At 40.8% G+C, this 24708-nt stretch overlaps 1 protein-coding gene across 1 annotated transcript in view; it reads right to left on the reverse strand.

Annotated features, from left to right (window-relative positions):
- The window catches only part of B3GAT2 (beta-1,3-glucuronyltransferase 2), a 304820-nt gene extending 281149 nt beyond the window's left edge, over window positions 1-23671 (reverse strand). The window contains exon 1 of the mRNA XM_040428639.1: window positions 23003-23671. Coding sequence (XP_040284573.1) covers window positions 23003-23671 — 669 coding nt within the window. The remainder of the gene's footprint in view (window positions 1-23002) is intronic.
- Between the last annotated feature and the right edge of the window lie 1037 nt (window positions 23672-24708).

The following is a 24708-nucleotide window of genomic DNA, read 5'->3' on the forward strand; positions in this document are numbered from 1 at the left end:
CTCCTTACTGCAGCAGGAAATTGCATTTTTGAAAGCTGAAATATTTAAATTATCTGTTAAACAAACTCCAGCTAGGACTGCTGCAATGCAGCTGCTACAGAGGACCCCCAGAAATGGCAGATGGGTTACTGTAGGTTCTGGAAGTCTTAGAGTGGTGGATAGAAGACATGTCCCACAGTCGGTGGTTCTCCATAATTCATTTGCAGCACTCTCAGAATGTAAGGACAACATGGATATGGACTCAAGCACAGAAACCATCGACTCCTATGTCTAATGTATGCAACAAAAAAGATAAAGTGAAGTCTCAAAGGAAGCAGCTGTTGCTGGGTGATTCAATAATAAGAAGTGTGGAGCTTAAAGAAAATGGTTTTGTGAGATGTCTCCCTGGGGCTACTGCTAGAAGAGATAGAAGACGTATTATTAATATTGTTAAGCAAGCAAAGCAGGAAGGGGACGTGGATGTTCTTGTCCATCTAGGGACAAATGACCTGGCTTGCAATGAAGCGTCAGAGGTGAAAAAAACTTTTATCACACTTGGTAATGACGTACAGGATTTTGCATCCAGCATTTCATTTTCTGAAGTTCTGCCTGTGCATAATGTTCAGAATGATAGGCAGAGGCGCATAAAGGAGTTCAACATATGGCTTGGTAAATGGTGTCAAGAGCAAGGATTTGGCTTTGTTTCTCATGATAGCTCTACTTGGAATAGAAAGGAACTGTACAAAAAAGATGGTTTGCATCTTTCTCTCAAAGGAACAAATGTACTTAGTGAACAACTCCAAGAATTTGCGGAAGAGTATTTAAACTAGGAAGGGGGGGCAAAAGAGTGAAAATAAAAGAGTCCAATTGCCCCCCGAAACAATGCCAGAACAGGTCAGAAGCACAGAGGTTAAGAAATGATAAGCTCAGAGTCCTGTCTACAAATGCTCGCAGTTTAGGTAAAAAAATCAATGAACTTGGGTCAATAATGGCATCTGAGAATGTAGATTTAGTGGCTGTTACGGAGACATGGTTTAATGAAAGAAATGACTGGGACATAACCATACCAGGGTACTCTTTATACAGAAGAGACAGAGAAGGCAAGAAAGGAGGAGGAGTGGCCCTGTATGTGAAAGATAGCATTAAATCTAACCTAATACAAGTTGGTGAGGCCAACATAGAGTCAGTTTGGGTTACGTTGCAGTTTGCTAACCATGCAGTAACTCGTGTAGGTGTGATATATAGACCACCTGGTCAAGTTAAAGAACTAGATGATCTACTAGTTGAAGAAATAGCTAAACTGACAATGAAAGGAGAAGTTATCATTATGGGAGATTTCAATCTTCCAGATATAAACTGGAAAACCAAAATAGCAAGTTCTACCAGGAGTACAGATATTCTAAATTCCCTACTGGGGTTATCTCTACAACAAGTGGTTGAGGAGCCAACCCGGAGGGAGGCCATTTTGGATTTGGTATTCACAAACGGGGATTCGGTATATGATGTCATTGTAGGCGAAACCTTGGGATCTAGTGATCACCAGTCAGTGTGGTTTAATATAAGAACTGTGAAAGAGTCCCACCACACAAAAACAAAAGTTTTAGATTTTAGAAAAACAGACTTTTCAAAAATGAAATTAGTCATAAATGAGTCCTTATCAGACTGGAACGGATTACATGGAGTCCAGGAGAAATGGGACTACTTAAAAGGTGCATTATTGAAGGCAACAGAAAATTGCATTAGACTTGTCAGTAAAAACAAAAAAAGGAGGAGACCACTGTGGTACTCAGCAGAAGTGGCCCAAATCATTAAAAATAAAAAGCTAGCATTTTGTAATTATAAAAAAAACCAGAGCAATGAAGATAAGGAAATCTACAAGATTAGGCAGAGAGAGGCCAAGCAAGTTACAAGAACTTCTAAAGCGCAGGCAGAAGAAAAACTAGCTCAGTCTATGAAAAAAGGGGATAAGACATTCTTCAGATATATAAATGAAAAAAGGAAATTAAAACAAGGAATAACTAAATTAAAAACAAAGGACGGAAGGTATGTAGAAGAGAATAAAGGGCTAGCCGACTGCCTTAATGAATACTTCTGTTCAGTTTTTACAAAAGAAAAAGGAGAAGGACCTCCACTAGAAAGAATGACTAATAAATCGTTTGATGCATGTATCTTTACAGAGGAAGATGTTCTAAGTTTGCTGTCTAAGGTGAAGACAAATAAGTCACAGGGGCCTGATGAGATACACCCAAAATTATTAAAAGAGCTTAGTGGTGAGCTGGCAAAACCGTTAACAGATTTATTTAACCAATCATTAGTAACAGGAGTCGCCCCGGAAGATTGGAAATTGGCTAATGTCGTGCCCATTCACAAGAAAGGTAGTAGGGAGGAATCGAGCAACTATAGACCAGTGAGTCTGACATCAATAGTAGGCAAATTAATGGAAACCCTATTAAAGGATAGGATTGTGGAACATCTAAAATCCCATGGATTGCAAGATGAAAAACAACATGGGTTTACTTCAGGGAGATCATGTCAAACAAATCTTATAGATTTTTTTGACTGGGTGAATAAAATAATAGACGGTGGAGGTGCAGTAGACATCGCATATCTAGATTTTAGTAAGGCTTTTGACACTGTCCCACATAGAAGACTTATCAATAAACTGCAGTCATTGAGCATGGACTCCCATATTGTTGAGTGGATTAGGCAGTGGCTGAGTGACAGACAACAGAGGGTGGTAGTCAATGGAGAACATTCAAAACAAGGTCATGTTACCAGTGGGGTTCCACAGGGATCTGTACTGGGACCGATTTTGTTTAATATCTTCATAAGTGATATTGCAAAAGGCCTCGCTGGTAAGGTTTGTCTTTTTGCTGATGACACAAAGATAGGTAACAGGGTTGATGTTCCTGGAGGGAAACGCCAAATGGAAAAGGATTTAGGAAAACTAGAAGAATGGTCAGAACTCTGGCAACTGAAATTTAATGTGGATAAGTGCAAGATAATGCACCTGGGGCGTAAAAACCCAAGGGCAGAATATAGAATATTTGACACAGTCCTGACCTCAGTATCTGAGGAAAGGGATTTAGGAGTAATTATTTCAGAAGACTTAAAGGTGGGAAGACAATGTAATAGAGCAGCACGAAATGCCAGCAGAATGCTTGGATGTATAGGGAGAGGTATAAGCAGTAGAAAGAGTGAAGTGCTTATGCCGCGGTACAGAACACTGGTGAGACCTCACTTGGAGTATTGTGCGCAGTACTGGAGGCCATATCTCCAGAAGGATATAGATACTCTAGAGAGAGTTCAGAGAAGAGCTACTAAACTAGTACATGGATTGCAGGATAAAACTTACCAGGAAAGGTTAAAGGACCTTAATATGTATAGCTTGGAAGAAAGAAGAGACAGAGGGGATATGATAGAAACTTTTAAATACATAAAGGGAATCAACTCGGTAAAGGAAGAGAGCATATTTAAAAGAAGAAAAACTACCACAAGAGGACACAGTTTTAAATTAGAGGGGCAAAGGTTTAAAAGTAATATAAGGAAGTATTACTTTACTGAGAGAGTAGTGGATGCATGGAATAGCCTTCCTGCAGAAGTGGTAGCTGCAAATACAGTGAAGGGGTTTAAGCATGCATGGGATAGGCATAAGGCCATCCTTCATATAAGATAGGGCCGGGGGCTATCCATAGTATTCAGTATATTGGGCAGACTAGATGGGCCAAATGGTTCTTATCTGCCGACACATTCTATGTTTCTATGTTTCTATGTTTCTATGTTGTTCGATTAGAGAGTGGCTGATAAAAGGGAGCATGTGCTAGCTGCCATGAGTCCTTGAGAAAGCGTCTACTGACGCGAAACAACCGTAGGCCACATGCTTTCCTGTCTCTTTCTTCCCGTCCTGTTTCTGCACAATGTGGAATAAATAAAAGAAGACATTTAGAGTTTCTGTGTGCTTCGGGGAGCAGAGAGCATTACTGATGCTCTTGTATAATAGTAGCCCTCCATATAAGTAGAGCTGTCAAAGTGCTTCTTCATTCCTCAGATAGGACCAATGTGTAGAGTCATATTCAGATGACTGCATCTTCTAAGGAGCAATATTTAAAGGGGTTGTCCAGGAATGCATAATTTCTAACAGGTGCCAGCGGTCTGCCTCCCCTACTGAAAGGATCCTACTCGCCTGCTTCCTGCTGCTCTGGTCCTCCGAGCTGGCTTCCACGTATACATCTTCAAGTTTTCTACCATCTCGTAATGGGCATGGTCACCTGTTTCTCTTCAGCCAACCGCTAGCATCAGCAGATGGTTGGCTGAAGAGGATCAGGTGACTATGTACATGCCAGGGAGGAAGAAAACAAACCCTGGTCTGGAAAATAGAGACGTGGGGGCAAGCCAGGAGGACCGGAGCAGTGGGGAGCGAGTAAGTACGTTCTTTTCAGCAGGTGAGGCAGACTGCTGACACATATTAGAAATTATGTATTCCTGGACAACCCCTTTAAGGATGCTACAAAATCCAAATAGGAATCTACTTGTCCCAAAAAAGTAATGAAAATTTTGTTTACACTAGAAACTTTTTTTAAAGAAGGAAGCCTGTACTATGCTATACTATATATAATATAATAAAATTACCTACAGTTACATAAAGTTTTTATTAAATCTCCTTCTAAGATGAAATTGTTAGAAATGTTGCTGTCACTTAGCTGTCACTACTGCATACCTCAAAAAGGTGTTTTCCTGTGTTTTTATTATGTCTTCCCATCAGAAAATACATGTATGTATCATGTTACACAAGCACCTTTTTTGAAACATGACTTTTCAGATATTTTTAAAACAGGTTCTTTGAGAACAGAAAAAAATGAATAGAGTTAAAACCAACAAAGGCATGTGATTCATGAACAAATTCCAATTATCGCTCCTGCTGGAAGGGCATCTAAGTGTTATATCGCAATGACATCATCAGAGACATGAGCGTATAACCAGAAATAGCTGGAATTAACAGCTAACAGCCAATATTTGGTTCCTTAAGCCCCACAGTGTTCAAAGAGTCACAAATATTTAATCCGATTACCTTAGATACTGGTTTGCTGGTACAGATCTAAAACATTTCTATTTATGTGTTTAGTGGTCTTCGCTGGATCTTAAAAGCGGCCTGTAATCCTCATATAAAACTTCACAGGTGTCTTTATAATAATGTACAAGGAACTGTGTGGTTGACTGTGCTTATAATTATATTTCCCTTTCAAAAATAAAGAACTCGTCTTCATATTGTTGCATCGTTCATCCACGATTTTATGTAATGTCTTGTTATACTTAGTTTGGCGGTTTTATGCTTTGCTACTATACAATATGCATTTACAGTATGACATGCTCTAAGAATATATGAAAGAAAAAATAAAAAGGAGTTGGGTGAACAAGAATTTCGGGAAGGGGATTTGGGAGGGAGTTGGATATGAGGTGACGAAGGATATTTGCAATAGATTGCAGTGAACAGTCGAGATAGGGTGACTCAAAGAAAGTAAGGCAGCTCCCCTAAACCATAAAGATCAGTACACACCAGTGAACTGCTATAATGATATGAGACAGGGAAAAAGCCGGTTCTATAGTGCTATTCCAGGGGTTTCCTGGAAGCACCGTGGGTGTGCCAGAAAGCCAGACCCAGATCTACAGTTTTGTATATCGCCAAGCACCAAAGGAAAAGTGTAATCTTTTACCGGGGGAGGGAATTATAGGATAAACACATAACACCTATACTTGTACCTCCCCCGCCGAGATCTCCTTTAGATGGTGAATAGGACTTCTATGTCCCACAAAAAGATGACACTAGGGCTCCAGGATCCAATAGAGGTCTTTAATGTATACAAAAGCTCGACGCGTTTCGGGATAGTACCCCTTAATCAAGAGCATAAATAAAACACAGGCATAACAGGATATATATAGATAAGAAAAGCACATGGTTTGCAGTCAGGTGATCTAGGGGGCCGGACATATGCTGACATCACTTCCTGCCACTGGCTGGCCTTCAATGACGGATTGATGTATAGTCTAAAATAGTAAAGACAAATAATTAAATATAATAAAAAATAATAGGTGGTGGGCGATGAATATGTAAAAGGATGGCTAAATGAGGAGAAAAGCCCCATGGAATTGTCTTATATGGAGTTTATGCATTTACATTTTTATCTTTCTTTAGGTCCAGGGCTATATATTATACTGACCAGTATATGTGGGATAGTTAGATGGCAATGGGTAAATCTAGAGGAGTGCCAATTGGTATTCCTATGGGTCACATTATATAGAAGCGCCGTAAGCGTTCTACTGTGGAACGCATCAGCACTTGTGTGGGCTGGGAGAAGGGATCAGCTGGTGCGCTACAGAGTATGCCGTATGTGTTCCACTGTGGAAAGCATCGGCACTTGTGTGGGAGGAGTGAAAGAATCAGCTGGTGCGCTCCAAAGTGGAGCACACCCGATCTATGTGGCAGATGATGGTAATAGCGTTCCACTGTGGGACGCATCAGCACACATGTGGGCAGGGAAAAAAAATCAAGTGGTGTGCTCCAGCTCCGTGTGACTAATAACTAATAAGGGAGTTAACCATTGCGTTCCACGAACAATTCTTATTCAAGGGAGAGAAATATGTTTAGAGTTATTGTATGTTATTAGTGTTCTGGTACACGTCCATATCCATAGTGTATATGAATATGATATAGACTCATAAGGTGATCAATTATAATTGTACATTTATAATTGTAAATTTATAAAGCCATGAGTAGGGCTAATACGTTATTACAATAGAACCATAAATAATTTGATCAATGAAAAGATCAATAGGAATAGACATGAGATATTAGAAATAGTAAATTGAATCATTAGAAGTAAATTGAATCATTAGAAGTAAATTAGTTCAATTATTAAATTGGTTCAATTATTAATGATCCAGACAGTCCATAAATAAATAAATAAATAAATAAATTCTATTCAATCAGAACATTAAGAAATGCAAATTCGATCAAAACATTGAATAAATGAATAAGTCCAGGCTTTAAAACGGAAAATCCAATACATTTCCTTCCTGCAGAGTTGCAGGAAGGCTTTAGGGACCCATTTTATTGGGGTTAAACGTAAAAGAGATGCGTCACCTGCGTGTGTCTCCGCGAAGTGTCTGGAAACACTATGCTTAGCATATTTCTTGTTAATGTTTGAGCGATGTGAGTTGAGCCGATCCCTAATGCTCTGAGTGGTGCGTCCAATATATTATAATCCACAAGGACACTCGAGCATATACACCACATTTGTGGTACCACAGTCCATATAGTTGAGAAGGGGGATCTTATCGCCAGAGTAATTGATGGTTGCCTCTTAGGTGTCGTTCAATATCGTTAGGCAGCATTTTCATTGTTTTCGTCCGCATTTATAGGATCCCTTCGGTTTACATTGATTTGCGGTCAGATCTGGATTACTGATTGATGTGGTAATTAGTTTGTCAAGTTTAGGGCAAGATGGTGCTAGTATCTGTTTTAAGGTCTTTGCCTTCCAAAATGTCATGTGTGGTGACATGGGGACAAGATCGCTCAGAATGGGATCTTTAAGAAGTAGAGACCAATGTTGTTTTAGTATTTGTTTGATCTTATTGTGGGAAGAAGTGTAGCGGGTAATACAATTATAAACATGTATGTTGCTCTCGTGGGTCTGTGGTATGCTTTTCTCAGTCTGGTGTTTAGGGAGTAAACAGTTTGTTTGGGTTTCTTTTTCTATTTTCCGAATTCAGTCTAAGATTAGGCCTTCGGGGTACCCTTTTCCAGAAATCTGGACTTCAAGATTCCTACTTGGTCATTCATTACCGCACCATTTGAGCAATTTTTTCGAATCCTCCTCATTTGACCATAGGGTATATTCCGCTTCCATTTATGATAGTGACAACTCTTATAGTCTAAATAAACACTTTGGAGGGAAACGCCAAATGGAAAAGGATTTAGGAAAACTAGAAGAATGGTCAGAACTCTGGCAACTGAAATTTAATGTGGATAAGTGCAAGATAATGCACCTGGGGCGTAAAAACCCAAGGTCAGAATATAGAATATTTGACACAGTCCTGACCTCAGTATCTGAGGAAAGGGATTTAGGAGTAATTATTTCAGAAGACTTAAAGGTGGGAAGACAATGTAATAGGGCAGCACGAAATGCCAGCAGAATGCTTGGATGTATAGGGAGAGGTATAAGCAGTAGAAAGAGTGAAGTGCTTATGCCGCTGTACAGAACACTGGTGAGACCTCACTTGGAGTATTGTGCGCAGTACTGGAGGCCATATCTCCAGAAGGATATAGATACTCTAGAGAGAGTTCAGAGAAGAGCTACTAAACTAGTACATGGATTGCAGGATAAAACTTACCAGGAAAGGTTAAAGGACCTTAACATGTATAGCTTGGAAGAAAGAAGAGACAGAGGGGCTATGATAGAAACTTTTAAATACATAAAGGGAATCAACTCGGTAAAGGAGGAGAGCATATTTAAAAGAAGAAAAACTACCACAAGAGGACACAGTTTTAAATTAGAGGGGCAAAGGTTTAAAAGTAATATAAGAAAGTATTACTTTACTGAGAGAGTAGTGGATGCATGGAATAGCCTTCCTGCAGAAGTGGTAGCTGCAAATACAGTGAAGGGGTTTAAGCGGGCATGGGATAGGCATATGGCTATCCTTCATATAAGATAGGGCCAGGGGTTATCCATAGTATTCAGATATATTGGGCAGACTAGATGGGCCAAATGGTTCTTATCTGCCGACACATTCTATGTAAAGTGTGTGCTGGTCTCAATCTTGTTGTTATGAATGAGGAGTTGAAGGTCGAGAAATATGGTGGTGGTTGTATCTATCTGGGCAGTAAAACTAAGGTTCCAGTTATTTTGATTAATATTTAAAATAAATTCATCTAAAAGTGTCCTCGTTCCTTCCCAGATAAAAATAATGTCATCTATATAGCGTTTATAGAATTTAATATTAAGGTGGTGCATAAAACAAAAGCATTCCTCGAAAGCCCCCATTAAGAAGTTAGCAGTCTGCTACAAAAATATGTAGTAACCTTACCCTCTTACCGAGCCAACTCATCACAATTCTTAAAAACTTCAATTGGAGTAATGATATGTTATGGGTGACACTTGATGTGTCATCATTATACAGCAATATCATCCATGAATTAGGCATCAGTGCTGTGGAGAATTTTTTCTCCGCAGACCCCTTCATGCCCCCTATACAAAGGAGGTTTATTTTAGATTCCATATCTTTTATTATATAATCACAAATATTTTAGCTATAATAATGGATTTTATATTCAAACCCGAGGCACGGCAATGGGTACACAATTTGCTTATTCATGGGGGCATTAGAGGAATCCTTTGGTTTTATGCACCACCCTAATATTAAACTCTATAAACACTATGTAGATGACATTATTTTTATCTGGGATGGAACGAAGACACTTTTAGATGAATTTATATTAAATATTAATCAAAATAACTGGAACCTTAGTTTTACTGCCCAGATAGATACAAACATAGCCATATTTCTCGACCTTCAACTCATCATTTATAAAAACAAGATTGAGACCAGCACACACTTTAAAAGTGCTGATGCTAATAGCTATTTAGACTATAAGAGCTGTCACTCTCATAAATGGAAGTGGAATATACCCTATGGTCAAATAAGGAGGATTCGAAAAAATTGATGCGGTAATGAAGGACCAAGTAGGAATCTTGAAGTCCAGATTTCTGGAAAAGGGTACCCCGAAGGCCTAATCTTAGACTGAATTCGGAAAATAGAAAAAGAAACCCAAACAAACTGTTTACTCCCTAAACCAGACTGAGAAAAGCATACCACAGACCCACGAGAGCAACATACATGTTTATAATTTTATTACCTGCTACACGTCTTCCCACAATAAGGTCAAACAAATACTGAAACAACATTGGTCTCTACTTCTTAAAGATCCCATTCTGAGCGATCTTGTCCTCAAGTCACCACACATGACATTTCGGAGGGCAAAGACCTTAAAACAGATACTAGCACCATCTTGCCCTAAACTTGACAAACTAATTACCACATTAATCAGTAATCCAGATCTGACCGCAAATCAATGTAAACCGAAGGGATCCTATTAATGCGGATGAAAACAATGCAAATTGCTGCTTAACGATATTGAACGACACCTAAGAGGCAACCATCAATTACTCTGGCGATAAGATCCCCCTTCTCAACTATATGGACTGTGGTACCATAAATGTGGTGTATATGCTCGCGTGTCCTTGTGGGTTACAATATATTGGACACACCACTCAGAGCATTAGGGATCGGCTCAACTCACATCGCTCAAACATTAACAAGAAATATGCTAAGCATAGTGTTTCCAGACACTTTGCGGAGACACAAGCAGGTGACGCATCTCTTTTACGTTTAACCCCAATAAAATGGGTCCCTAAATCCTTCCTGCAACTCTGCAGGAAGGAAATGTATTGGATTTTTCGTTATAATTCCTTGACTCCCTTTGGCCTCAATGAAACATTGGAACATAATAACTACTAAACCCTGGACTTGTTCATTTATTCAATACTTTGATCGAATTTGAATTTCTCAAAGGTGTTGTCTCACCTTGCAATATGAGCACAGCCTGGATCTTTAGCTGTGCACTTTCAGTTCATTCTGGGGGCCGTCACACTGCATTTGATTGATGGCACAGGGAGCTCTGTAATCACACCTATAGCTTGCCTGTGACGTGCTCGCTCCCCTGCCTGCGAGTGCAAGGGCACACTATATTACTAAGTTAAAAGCCGGCCGAACAGCTGTCATCTATCACAGATGACAGCCTAGATTCCGGACATGTAGTAGTTTGTTAACCCCCATGCCTGGAGCTGTATTTTCTTGTGTTGAACAGCTCTGAGGCTTCTGACATTGCCAGGAGCTGTTCAACACAGGAGGGAACTAGTGCGCATGAGCAGCTTTGATCGCTCGCTCCCGTGATCCTGCCACTTCCCAATAAGCAGACACGGCCACCGCTGCTAGATTGCAGTGGTGGCCGTAACCCCTAACAACGGGCATGCTCTAAAGGGCTACAAGATGAAGATTATGTAGGAGAAGAGGCAGTTTTGAAGCATGAAGTATATTAGTATGTTGCTTATTATGGGGTTATATTGAACTTAACTATCATTGTTCCAAGTGAGACAACCCCATTAATGTTCAAATTGAATTGAAATTTATTTATTTATATTTTTATTTATGGACTGTCTGAATCATTAATAATTGAACCAATTTAATAATTGATCCAATTTACTTCTAATGATTCAATTTACTTCTAATGATTCAATTGACTATTTCTAATATCTCATGTCTATTCCTATTGATCTTTTCATTGATCTAATTATATATGGTTCTATTGTAATAACCTATTAGCCCTACTCATGACTTTATAAATGTACAATTATAATTGTACAATTATAATTGATCACCTTATGAGTCTATATCATAGTATTCATATACACTATGGATATAGACGTGTACCAGAACACTAATAACATACAATACATAACTCTAAACATATTTCTCTCCCTTGAATAAGAATTATTTGTGGAACGCAATGTTTAACTCCCCTATTAGTTATTAGTCACACGGAGCTGGAGCACACCACCTAATTTTCCTTCCCTGCCCACATGTGTGCTGATGCGTCCAACAGTGGAACGCTATTACCATCATCTGCCACATAGATCGGGTGTGCTCCACTTTGGAGCGCACCAGCTGATTCTTTCACTCCTCCCACACAAGTGCCGATGCTTTCCACAGTGTAACGCATACGGCATACTCTGTAGCGCACCAGCTGATCCCTTCTCCCAGCCCACACAAGTGCTGATGCGTTCCACAGTAGAACGCATACGGCGCTTCTATATAATGTGACCCATAGGAATACCAATTGGCACTCCTCTAGATTTACCCATTGCCATCTAACTATCCCACATATACTGGTCAGTATAATATATAGCCCTGGACCTAAAGAAAGATAAAAATGTAAATGCATAAACTCCATATAAGACATTTCCATGCGTTCCTTTATGGAACACAGAAGTAGACACTCCTACTTCCAGTCTCCATATTCTTAGAAGAAATATGGGGCTTTTCTCCTCATTTATCCATCCTTTTACATATTCATCGCCCACCACTTATTATTTTTTATTATATTTAATTATTTGTCTTTACTATTTTAGACTATACAACAATCCGTCACTCAAGGCCAGCCAGTGGCAGGAAGTGATGTCAGCATATGTCCGGCCCCCTAGATCACCTGACTGCAAACCATGTGCTTTTCTTATCTATATATATCCTGTTATTCTTGTGTTTTATTTATGCTCTTGATTAAGGGGTACTATCCCGAAACGCGTCGAGCTTTTGTATACATTAAAGACCTCTATTGTATCCTGGAGCCCTAGTGTCATCTTTTTGTGGGACATAGAAGTCCTATTCACCATCTAAAGGAGATCTCGGCGGGGGAGGTACAAGTATAGGTGTTATGTGCTTATCCTATACTTCCCTCCCCGGTAAAAGATTATTATATTTGTACTTTTCCTTGGGTGCTTGGCGATATACAAAACTCTAGATCTGAGTCTGGCTCTCTGGTGCCCCCACGGTGCTTCCAGCATACGCCTGGAATAGCACTATAGAACCGCCTTTTTCCCATGCTCTAGGAATGACATGCTAGGAATTCTTTGTGGATTATAATATTGAATTTGTTCCTGTAAAAATCTATCTGCAACATGACCTAGCTAATGGATTCATCCTTCTTTTGTCCATTATAGTATCTTGTACATTTGTGCATTTGTTTGGCAGTTTGGCTTTTGTTGTTGGACCACGTTTATAAAATATAATTTTTTTTTGGGGGGGAGGGTCGAGGTTGTCCATCTATGACATAAAAAGATATCCTGTCAAAAATCTCTCGTAACATGGTTCATCTACTTTTTATTCTAGTTTTTTTCTTCGATAAATTACATGGGTGAGCAGGTGTCTTGTAATGTGTTGAACAGCGCATAGACATGCTCACTTTCCCTCTTCCGGATGTAGCATTAAGTCAGGTGTTTGTACTCACATTGTTCACATCAGGTAATTAAAGGGGTTGTCCCATGAAAAATATTGTACATTTGTCAAACCTGCACCTGGATCTGAATACTTTTGTAACAGTATTTGATTAAACATTTAGGATAGCCACTGAGTTATTCAATAAAACATACATGTATAGTGCCACCTGCTGTTTTTTTTTCCTCATCTCACTGTCCACCTGGTTGAGGTGGACGCACATGCACAGTTTCATCCTTCAACCGCCACCAGCTGTATCTACAGTTAGAAGCTGTGACAGGAGAGCGGCACACACCCCTGAGAAAGTACACATTCCCTGATCTGTGATAGGTTAGGAGCTGCAGCAGAAATGACATTTCCCCTTGAGCTGTGACAGGTAAATAGATGCAGCAGAAAGAAAACATCCCCTATTCTGTCAACTTGAAAAAAAATCTAGCAGAGCAATTAGAGCAATGGATAGGGAGAGCTTTGGATCCATGTGAGATACAGGGCTGGTTCTAGCTTTGCTAGAACAAGATTGTCATGTACTGTATGATGTCTGATTTTCATTTTTTTAATTAAACATTCGATTACATTTAGGCCTTGACAAATTGCACACGACAAATTGTGCGTCCGCCCAAAAAAACAGATGCGGTATCCGTATTTTTTGGAGGATCCGTTTTTTCCACAGATCCCTTGTAATAAATGCTTATCCTTGTCCGCAAATGTGAAAAAAGTAGGACATGCACTATTTTTTTGGCTGAAGGGAAACACGGACAACGGACGCGGAACACAAACGGATGAACTATCAGTTTTTTTTGCTGACCCATTGAAATGAATGGGTCCCCATCCTATCCGCAAAAAAAACGGAACGGAGGCCGAGAAAAACAACTCGTGTGCATGAGGCCTTAGTGGTACACTTTTGTCTTGCTACATGTTTTAGGGTATTATTGACCTTTGACAAAGCTGACGGCAAAATGCACAATATCCTGTTGGTGTGGGTGATACTTTGATTATTGTCATGTACTCTTGTACTATGCACTTTATTTTTGAATAGTTCTGTTTGGACATACAGTTTTGGATATGGATTGAGGTACATGTATCCGTTTGCTCTTGCATCAGCAGGTCACATGGGGTAAATTCAGTTTCTCTATGCACTTAACACGTTGGATTTTTATGTGTATAATATGGATTTCTTACTTTTGAGCATTGTGTGCATTTGGATATATTGGACTGTATTTTCTTATTAATAAAGTTACAATGCATTTATTATACTCATCATGTTTTTTAGGTGTGGTTTTAGTTTAATCATTTCATCTCTATCTTTCAGCCTTCTTAGAATACCTAATTTAGCAGTACGGTATGTCTGTGAAGGTTCTCATTCATCCGGGTCATGGTATATCAGTAGTAATAAGTCAGAGCAGCTAGACTTGCTGTATTTTTTTCTTGAAGATGTTTCACTAGTCACCCAACTAGCTTTTTCAATTATAATGGCTTGTACAAAAATTCTCCTGCATTACAAGTCACTAGTTTTTAAACCAAGAGAATTCTCATACAAGACATTCTAATTGAGAAAGCCAGTCAGATGACTTGTGAAAAAAAAACATCCAAGAAGTCCATTTGCTCTGACTTATTACTACTGATATACTAATTTATCAGCATTCTCTACAGTACCTGATCTGTCATGCCACCTCACATACACTGCCGGGCAATGCTGAAGATTGCTCTGACAGTTCATGTAATAATACATCATAGTGTCACCAGTTGAATACATCGTTCATTTTTGGTTCAGGAGATCCAACATTTTACTCATCATTAACTACAGAAATCTAGTGTAAAAGATGATGATGAATTTACCGGAGCTGATGGCCCTGCCCCTGCAGCACCTCCACCCTGCCACTCCCCAGTGGTGACTATGGCATACAAACACCTGGTGTGCCCAAATTTAGGCAAAGTGACATTCAAAAAGTAGCAAACCAGGGGTTTTCAACTTTTTTAATTTAGGGTCATAATAAATGACCTCATATGTCTCCAGGGGGTACCACATATTAGGGGAGATTTCTGGAGTCATTGGTGTATATGCTGCACCACAAAGTGTTTTAGACACTTTTTCTACTCACCTGACAAGAGGGCATGGCTTAGTGAAAAGGAGCATGGCTTAAAGGGTTTCTATCACTTGGTATGACATAATTAGCTCTCAGACACTAGCGATCCGCTAGTGTCTGCTCTGGCCAACCATCCTAATATAACTGCTTTTGGCGCAGCCGTTTTGCTAAAAAAATAACTTTTATAAATATGCTAATGAGCCTCTAGGTGCTATGTGGGCGTCATTAGCACCTAGAGGCTCCGTCTACCTTCATACACAGCCACCGCCCAGCGCGTCCCTCCAGCCCACCCATCTCCTGCTGAATGCGATCCTCCGTGTGACGCAGCAGACGAGTTCTCGCGCATGCGCCGTGCGCGGCTGTATTCGGTGCATGCGCAGTGAATGTCTGACCGCTTCCCTGCTCAGACATCTCCACTGCGCCTGCGCCGATGACGTCATAGTGCTCCAAGGAACAGGCGCAGTGGAGATGTCTGAGCAGGGAAGCGGTCAGACATTCACTGCGCATGCGCCGAATACAGCCGCGCACGGCGCATGCGCGAGAACTCGTCTGCTGCATCACACGGAGGATCGCATTCAGCAGGAGATGGGCGGGCTGGAGGGACGCGCTGGGCGGTGGCTGTGTATGAAGGTAGACGGAGCCTCTAGGTGCTAATGACGCCCACATAGCACCTAGAGGCTCATTAGCATATTTATAAAAGTTTTTTTTTTAGCAAAACGGCTGCCCCAAAAGCTGTTATATTAGGATGGTTGGCCAGAGCAGACACTAGCGGATCGCTAGTGTCTGAGAGCTAATTATGTCATACGAAGTGATAGAAACCCTTTAAGATGTGACAATGTGTGCCAAAATATACTCCGAAATGTTGGCACGCACTTCTGACCTAAAGAAAGCCAAATAATGGGTAGTGAAAACTTAAGAATAGACCATCTAAGGGTATGCCAGATGTATCACCCAGCATCAGCCACTTTCATAAGTCTGACACGTTTAGACTGTCTAGTCTAAAGGTACTATTACATCTGCAGAAGAAGCAGGCGATTGACGGGAAGGAAGCGTTCCTTCCTGGCATTTTCCTGGTGGTCAGCAGAGGAGACAGCTGCCATTACATGCAGCGATCTCCTCCTCAGTATGGGGAGGAGCGATCACTAATGCTATTTCTCATCCCCATACTGAATCACCGTTGCAGGCAGTAGATCGAGATTACATGGCACAATCTGTCACCGACAACTAAGGATTTTTAAACCTGCTGAAAGATTCTGATTGCCCGATGTACGAGTGAGTGTTTGCTAGAAATGGTAAGAAACCCCGCCTCTTAAGATATTAATAATTATAATATCAGGAATACCTTTATAGAAGAATCTAAAGATATAAAGTGCTCTCGTTTATTATTATATTATTCAATCTCTTTTCGGAACATATAATAAATAACCTACAGCACATATTAACCATCTGCTAGCCTCATTCTGCAATATCTAGGTGCCACAACGCTCACGAGAATATCACCTAGCTGCACAATATGCACAGTAATTGCACAGTAATAACAGTCTGCATGCTTGAGAGGTGGATTAAACGTAGGCACAATTAGACAGGTAGGAGGTCTGGTTACTAAAGAAAAGTAGTTTCTCCTTAATTATTGTTGCAGTATTCTGAAGCCAGTAGTATTTACTTTATATGTGTGCGCTGAACCCCAGCCAACGGCAAGTTAACCCTCCAAACAAAGCAGCGGTTTAATTGCCTGGATATACATGTATACAATTCAATGGTCTCCTACATAAGGGTTAATTCATAAATATGAAATATGGTATACTTTTCTAGGATAGTGATATGTTCTACAATGTATAATAGTAATAGTGGAGAAATTACCGCAATGACAAAGTAATGAGCTGTGAACAACACATATAAAGTGCCGAGCTGTATTTACTTGTTAGCTTTTCTAATAGTATTCCAGAAGTCATATCACTCATTGTTATCGCAATGTCAGGGCTAGCACTTCTCCAAGAATAAATAAATCTGCAGTTGCACTTTTGCCCTAGATTTTAACAGAAAAAGGGCATTATTAAATAAGTCTATTCATGCTTAAGAACACAGAAATGCAGCTAAGTGGAACATTTTAATGGATACAGACAGCGACAGACATGCCTTCTATTGATTGCATTCTATGCTTGCACAAAAGACCTAAAAGTAATGTATCAAAATTTGTACTCTACAGTTAAAGGGATATTCCCATCATCGACATTTATAGTATACCCATGGGTGCTACCTTTGGGATCCTCACCTTTGTCCCAAATTGAGATCCTGTGATCCCTGTTCTGCATGATGAAATGACAGCTGGCCACCACATCATTGTAGAGCAGGGATCAGCAACCTTCAGCACTCCTGCTGTGAAACTACAATTCCCAGAATGCTCCATTTATTTCTATAGGAAATAAGGAGCAGAGTAAGTATGAATGCTGGGAGTTGTAGTTTCACAACAGCTGGAGTGCTGGAGGTTGCCTACCCCTGTTGTAGAGGGGAGTGGAGAGGTAGCCATACATGTGGGCAGCTCTCTCCATTCACTTCTATGGGAGGGAAACAACCAAGTTTGTGGCTGTGCACGGATGCCTCTTCATTTACTCCTCACCTGGATACAATGGCCAGTGGCTGTCTTACCAGTCAGCTTGGACATAGGTGTGGCTCTCTGAGATAGGACCCGAATCAATCAAATATGTATGAAATATCCTGTGGGCATACTAATGAAGACCTGGTAGGGAACACTAAAAATGTGGAGCAACCCCAGACATGTTGTCTGCTAGACCAGCGGGTGGTCTAACCCATTCAATAGATGAATGAAATAATATCAGAAGCCATAACTCCGACCTCATAACACCCACATCCTCAGAACCCTAGTAATTGTGTTCAGCCTGACATGGGCTTCGGGGAGAGTCTATACACGCCATACTGAACATGAGGCGTTTCTCTGGATTCAGGATCTGGCCTTCTGGAAAGCATAACTCGATCATATTTGGTGTCTGTATGACCGGGATGAGGCGACTCAGATTATGGGATCTTACATGTACCCGCAGTCCCTGTCATACGGCGAGAAATTGCCATGATTCATATTGCCACATCGGTCAGCCGTTTGGGAAGGTGGGGCAGAAACCTGAATAATATCAGACGTCCCAGAAGGCCGGACTGAAAGGAGGGAGATTCCATCACAGCCCACCCCTCGGCTGAGGGGGGATAAAAATGGGTGGTTGGGAACAGTTAATTGTCAGCCATTTGGGGATCCACATTGTTTGGAGTGACTGCCCATATCCTCAGCTGTCCCCACAGCCAGAAAATAACTGCTGCATCTCAGTAAGCCAATATTCTGTATTTTATCCCTTTGTTTTTTTATCTGTTTGCTGCATTGTTATTGTATGTATATTTTAGTTTTTTATCTTTTATCTGACACTTTCGTTTTGTATTGCACTGCACTATCGTGTATTAAATAAAAAAATTGATAAGTCCCTTCCTTGTTGTCTTATAGAACTTGCTCTTTCGGAGGGAATAACGTTACTGGTAGTGTTTCAGAGGATTTTAGGTCCCATATAGATAACTCGTGTTACGGTGTTAATTTTGGGTTGAGAGGATATCTGAGTATAGGCCCCTATTGCCTTATAGTATAGGTGGTGGCAGCAATTGCAATAGAAAATATTGGGGTGTTAGAATCTAGGAGAGTAAGTTAGCATAATTCCGTCATCTAGAATAGGTGGGTGGGAATTTATGTGGTAAATTGATGAGCTCACTAGCATAATTCACCCCTGTGACATGACCCGAGAGTAGGGATCATCACACCTAGTATAGTAGAACATTTCATAACTGGGCTTTAAATGAGGTTTCTGTGACCCCCAAACCGGTTTGATCCCTAACTGTTCGAGTGCTATCACTCCAATTCTCCCGCAGTCTTTGTTTCTGGTACTGAAGTGTTGAAGTCCCTGACTACCCCAGTCAATGACTTCAGCGGTAACTTGCGGTAGTCAGGGAGGTTATCACTGGAGAGAGCTGGATCTGCAGTGATGATGTACTGGATTACTCCACGTAACCGCTGATCGGCTTCAGCAATCACATGGGGTAGCTGGGGATATCACTGCACCTGTACTGGAAATAAGCAGTGATGGTGGGTACTGGAGCCATAGCATTAGAAGAGCGGGGGGCTGAGTATGTCTTACTTTGATATTTTATAGAACTCCCTGATGTTACATACATTTTTGAGGGCCTTGTAAAATTCTTAAAGGGAACCTGTCACCTGGATTTTGGGTATAGAGCTGAAGACATGGGCTGCTAAATTGCCGCTAGCACATCCGCAATACCCAGTCCCCATAGCTCTCTGTGCGTTTATTGTGGCAAAAAACTATTTGATATATATGTAAATGAGGCAAGTAAGAAGCCAAAGGAGCTGTTAGTAACGTTTCTGGAGCTCAGCCTCGCCCACTGTGAAGGAACCCAGCACCGCCCGCATCTTTCGAATTTCCTCCTTGCTCCCCGACGTCACAAAGCTAGAGCGCCGTAATCTCGCGATGCGCGAGCTAGCGCATGCGCAGTGTTGGCATAGTGTTCCTTCCCTGTGCTGGCATCAACCTCAGGGAACAAACTGCGCATGCGCTAGCTCTAGCTTTGTGACGTCGGGGAGCAAGGAGGAGATTCGAAAGATGCGGGCGGAGATTCGGAGGATGCGGGGCGGTGCTGGGCTCCTTCACAGTGGCCGTGGCTGGGCTCAGAGTCAGAGAACGCTGGACTCATCTCTGAAGCATGGAGGAGACAGGAATCATCTACGGTTCATTTACATATATGGCGGGAACATTTATTTTAGGTTTTTCTCTGAACTGATAGTTCGTTCAGAATTTATTTTAATATCATTATTAATGTATTAAAAAGTATTTTTAGAAAAGTGAGTGGTAAATAGGCTTAGAAAGTGATGACAGGTTTCCTTTAAAGAGGACCATTCTTTCATCGGTCCAAACATTGTGAACTAAGTATCATGACATGTACAGCGGCGCCCAGGGATCTCACTGCACTTACTATTATCCCTGGGCGCCGTTATGTCCTCCGGTATGTTCGGGGACTTGGTTATAGTAGGAGGAGACTGCCCTTGTTCTGCTGGGCGTCTCCTTCTCCTAGGCTGTAGCGCTGGCCAATCGCATCGCAGAGCTCACAGCCTGGGAGAAAAAACCTCCCAGGCTGTGAGCTCTGCGCTGCGATTGGACAGCACTACAGCATAGGAGAAGGAGACACCCAGCAGAACAAGGGCAGTCTCCTCCTACTATAACCAAGTCCTCTAAGTCTCCGCCTACTATAACCAAGTCCCCGAACATACCGGAGGACATAACGGGAGAACGGAGCGGCGCCCAGGGATAATAGTAAGTGCAGTGAGATCCCTGGGCGCCGCTGTATATGTCATGATACTTAGTTCACAATGTCAGGATCGGTGAAAGGTCCTCTTTAAGTAACATTTTGTATTATTTTTGTCTGTTGTTACTTTTGTTATAGAAATGAGCAAGGGATATGTTTGGCTCTCTAGATATACTACCATCAACAGAGAAGTGCCTTTGCATGCAGCTTGAAACATATGTTGTACAGTATATACACATAAATATAGAGTAATGGGTTAAAACTTTATTGGATTTGTGATAGTGAAAAGAATACAGCACAAAGGAGAGGATGTGTGTTTAATTCTTTATCAACACGATCTGTCAAGAACAAACGTTTTTAAGAGCCACAGAAGGAAATCCATAGCTTTATTTATGGGCGTCATATTTCAGGCCCCTTTCTCCAGACAGAGTGATAACAGTTTCAAGAGAAAGATCAATCCTTTCCATTACCAGATATGTCAAGCTTCAAATGATCCATTTGAATCAGAAAGTTTCCTTTGTTTTGTTGGTTTTATAGATGAGGCTATTCAAGAGGGTGATGGGAGCAGTAACACACAGTGTTTTATGGAAAATGTGTGAACAGATTATCACTGCATAGTGCGTACATGATGAATCTGTAGGGGAAGCATATGGTTACCAGGGATAAAATATAAAACAGCACTATGTCATTGAAACATGGGTAAAAGCTTTTCTAGAAAAAGCAAATCTAAAGAAGTCAACATCACAAAGCCAACATCCACACTGCAAGGAGATGAATATTGCAGTTGTATCAATGCAGAATATCTTATAGAGACAAATGCATTTACTGCAAAACTGTACAAAATGGCTTAGGACTTTAGGACATATTTCATTTGTGCATTACTGGTTTCTTTGGTTTGTTGCTGTTTTTAGAGATATGTAATAAAAGACGTCAATGACATAATTGCATCAAATTCTACTCCCCAAGTATCCAAGAACTCAATAAGGTTTTCCTTCTGGGCTTTTTCTTTGTGTGTAACTAATATTGGAGTGTCTTGAACTCTCACTGTATGTTTTCTGTGTAATGAAGTCTGGTATAGACTCATATAATGTGCTGTAGACAGGGAAAGGCATCCCCTATATAGCAATAACTTCAGTACATATGAGACATTCCCTAAAGACTCACCCCCTCTATGTTTTCCAGGGCACTTGTTGTCCAATACTGGTATCCACAGAATTTCCACTCTAACATATGGAGTCAATGTCCTTATGACAAACTGCATTCATTGTATTATATACTTTCTATTAAATACTTTACATACTTATTTACCCCTAACTATGGGTTTGCCAGCTAGGTTGAATTGATGCACCAACGTTTTCTTGCACAATTTTCTCCTTAGATTGATAGCAATTGCTGTAATTCACATGTAGGATTTACTCTGTGACACTATCAAAGGTTCACTCTTATGTTATATAAAATAAGAACTTTAATAATGCTGTAAATTTAGGAGGTGCCACAAATGAAGGCACGTTCACACATACATAGTACTTGGCATAGCTTACTAAGAGAGCACAGAGAAGAGATTTTCAGAAACTGGCGCAGTGACTCCCTCTACAGACTGTTTGGTTCCACTGCTACCGTAAAAAAAGAAATTTTCTGAATAAAAGCTATTGTGAATTCAGAAAGGTTGCTACAGCTGCACTGGGACATTTCCCCATTCACACTTGTCAAATATGTAACACAAACAGTTTTGGACACTGTCATCTGAAGGTATTGCATCTCACTCCATCAGTCATTCACCATTCTAGTCGAAAACACTTTTCTTCAATGTGGATAATAAACCTATTACATGTAATTTCTGCCTAGTTGATCTTGCCACTCATTTGTAATATGATTTAAATGGATAACTTAGCAAAAAAATAATAATACATTTACCTTCAGGATCTGGAAAATCATCTCAAAAAGATAATAGCTTACTACATATAAATACATAGAATACACATCTGCTATTATCTTTGTATAATATTGCAGTGTGTAAGACAAGTCCCTGCTTACTTTTGTATTTCACATATTCTGTACCAGTTTGTAACTCGTCTTGTTCATGCTTAGTGCAATTGTCTGTATTATGTATGGTATACCCCTTATCATATGTACAGCGCTATAGAATGAATGGCGCTATAATAATAATAATAATAATAATAATAATAATAATAATCCCACCTTAAAAGCAGCTGTGAAGAACTCCTTGGAGAGTATTTGTGGCATCAGAAAGTTTTCTGGAGGCATCAGCAGAAGTGTGGTGGGATCTGTCCACCAGCACCAGTGCTGAAACTCCCAGTAATATACTACACCCATGTTAAGCATGGTTATTGTCTAAGGATAATTTGAAATAGCATCTAAGTACATTACAGAGCCTTGCATTGTGAATTATACCCTATGTGGTAGTTGGAATGAATAATGGACAATTGACACACATATATGGAAAGTACCTCCTGGAATAGCTCCAGACTGTAAGTGTTATCATCATCAGCAAAGAAGACAATGCCTGCAGGGTGCTCCTGTTGTACAGGTGACTTCTGGACTTCTGATCGCTGAGGATGATGATGAGTCTTGGGTTGGTACTGCTGTCTAAGCCAAGCCAATCCGGCATTCCTCTGTTCTGTAGCTCGAGGTGAACCAGATCGTTTATATCTCCTTGGTGTGGGTACATGCAAGTGAGTGGCCCTTAAACCTGCCCCAGCCAAAAAGCGGCTGACCAAATCTGTAGGATGTGGAGAGTCCTCTACTACTATCCAATGTAAACGAGGAACCTGACGGAATGTGTTGGCTAGGCGAGTAAGTTCTGCCTTCTGTACAGGTCGGCTGTAAGTAGGGGTGATGGCATATATAATAGGCATAGTATTGTTGTTTGCCCACTGATTATCAGAGCTAGTCAACTGTTCTTGATTGGTGGTCCATGAAGCCATGCTGATGTCGCTTGGCTGGAGTCTCATCAAAGCTGCCCGACCAATCCTATGTTTCCAGTATGGAGAATAGTGGCGGGTGATGGGTACTCTGTTGGTATTAGAAGGTCTCCTGGTATCAATATCAATAATAATAACAACAATCAATACCCAAGGAAGAAGGATGAAGAAGCGACTGTAGAATACAGACTTCATCTTGTTTATAAAAGTAAGACCAAGTCAGAGAATAGAAACTCAAGCAGCCTAAATATCCTTCTAGTGTTAAATCCAAGGTAGTGAGGGAACTCCAGTCCTTGTAACCACCACTACCAGTATCACAATCCCCATATAACTGCTTTCAGGAACCTCCTTGATTTGTTATTATTCCTATGTGCAAAGTTACATTGTCCATAAGATCAGAACACAGGCTGCTGCAGTTGTAGGCAACGTTCTTCAATCCCCTCAAATCCACTTCGACCTATTACTCGTTCCTATGGGTGCTTGAGAGTCATTGTAGAGCTCCTGCTATGTATCACTGACTCCTTTCATCAAGCCACACAAGATCCAAATCAAGTCATGCCATTAGTTTGTCAGAAAATAGCTCCAATTATCTCCAGAGGACTGCTTCATTGATAAACTCTTAGTGTACAGGAGAGCAACAAGGAGGCAGAGCAGGCAGCCACCCCTCAGCACACAATGCTCAGACATCTAGATGTTATTCTGGTCCTCAAAACTTCTTATCTCCATGTGCTTAGGGTTCTGGAGGAAGCAAAATAATACATGTCTAAGTAGGTGATGCTTGTCAGCACAAGAAGGGAAGCAGCCAGGTGACACAAGGACTGGAGAACTGTTTGCTGCTTTGCTTGTTATTGCTGGTGCTGCCTGGAAAGCTGTGTGGAGTTGGGCTGTGATTCTGTAATAAGAGCTTCAGTGATGCTCTGGATGTGGCTGAGTTTGATTGCTGCTCCCTGCATCTCTCTGCTTCTCCCACCCCCTCTCTTCTTTGTTTCTCTTTCTTTGCAGTCCGATGAGCTGCTGGGTGGGGAAGAGGGAGGAGAAGAACACAGGGACCCCCTGTGGTTGACAATGAGAAATGAGATTGAAAAGCTCTTCTAGTGCAACTGATTTAGCATTACACATGGATGCTCTGAGTTCAAGCTGTACTGTATATTGTAGCATGTGTTGTCCTTTCAATCTCCATTGCACTGGATTCTAAAGCTTGGGCTAGTTCTCCTTGCTAACAGTTGCCCATC

The sequence above is a fragment of the Bufo bufo genome, chromosome 4 (genome assembly GCF_905171765.1).
Source record: "Bufo bufo chromosome 4, aBufBuf1.1, whole genome shotgun sequence".
In the NCBI taxonomy this organism is placed as follows: Eukaryota; Metazoa; Chordata; class Amphibia; order Anura; family Bufonidae; genus Bufo; species Bufo bufo.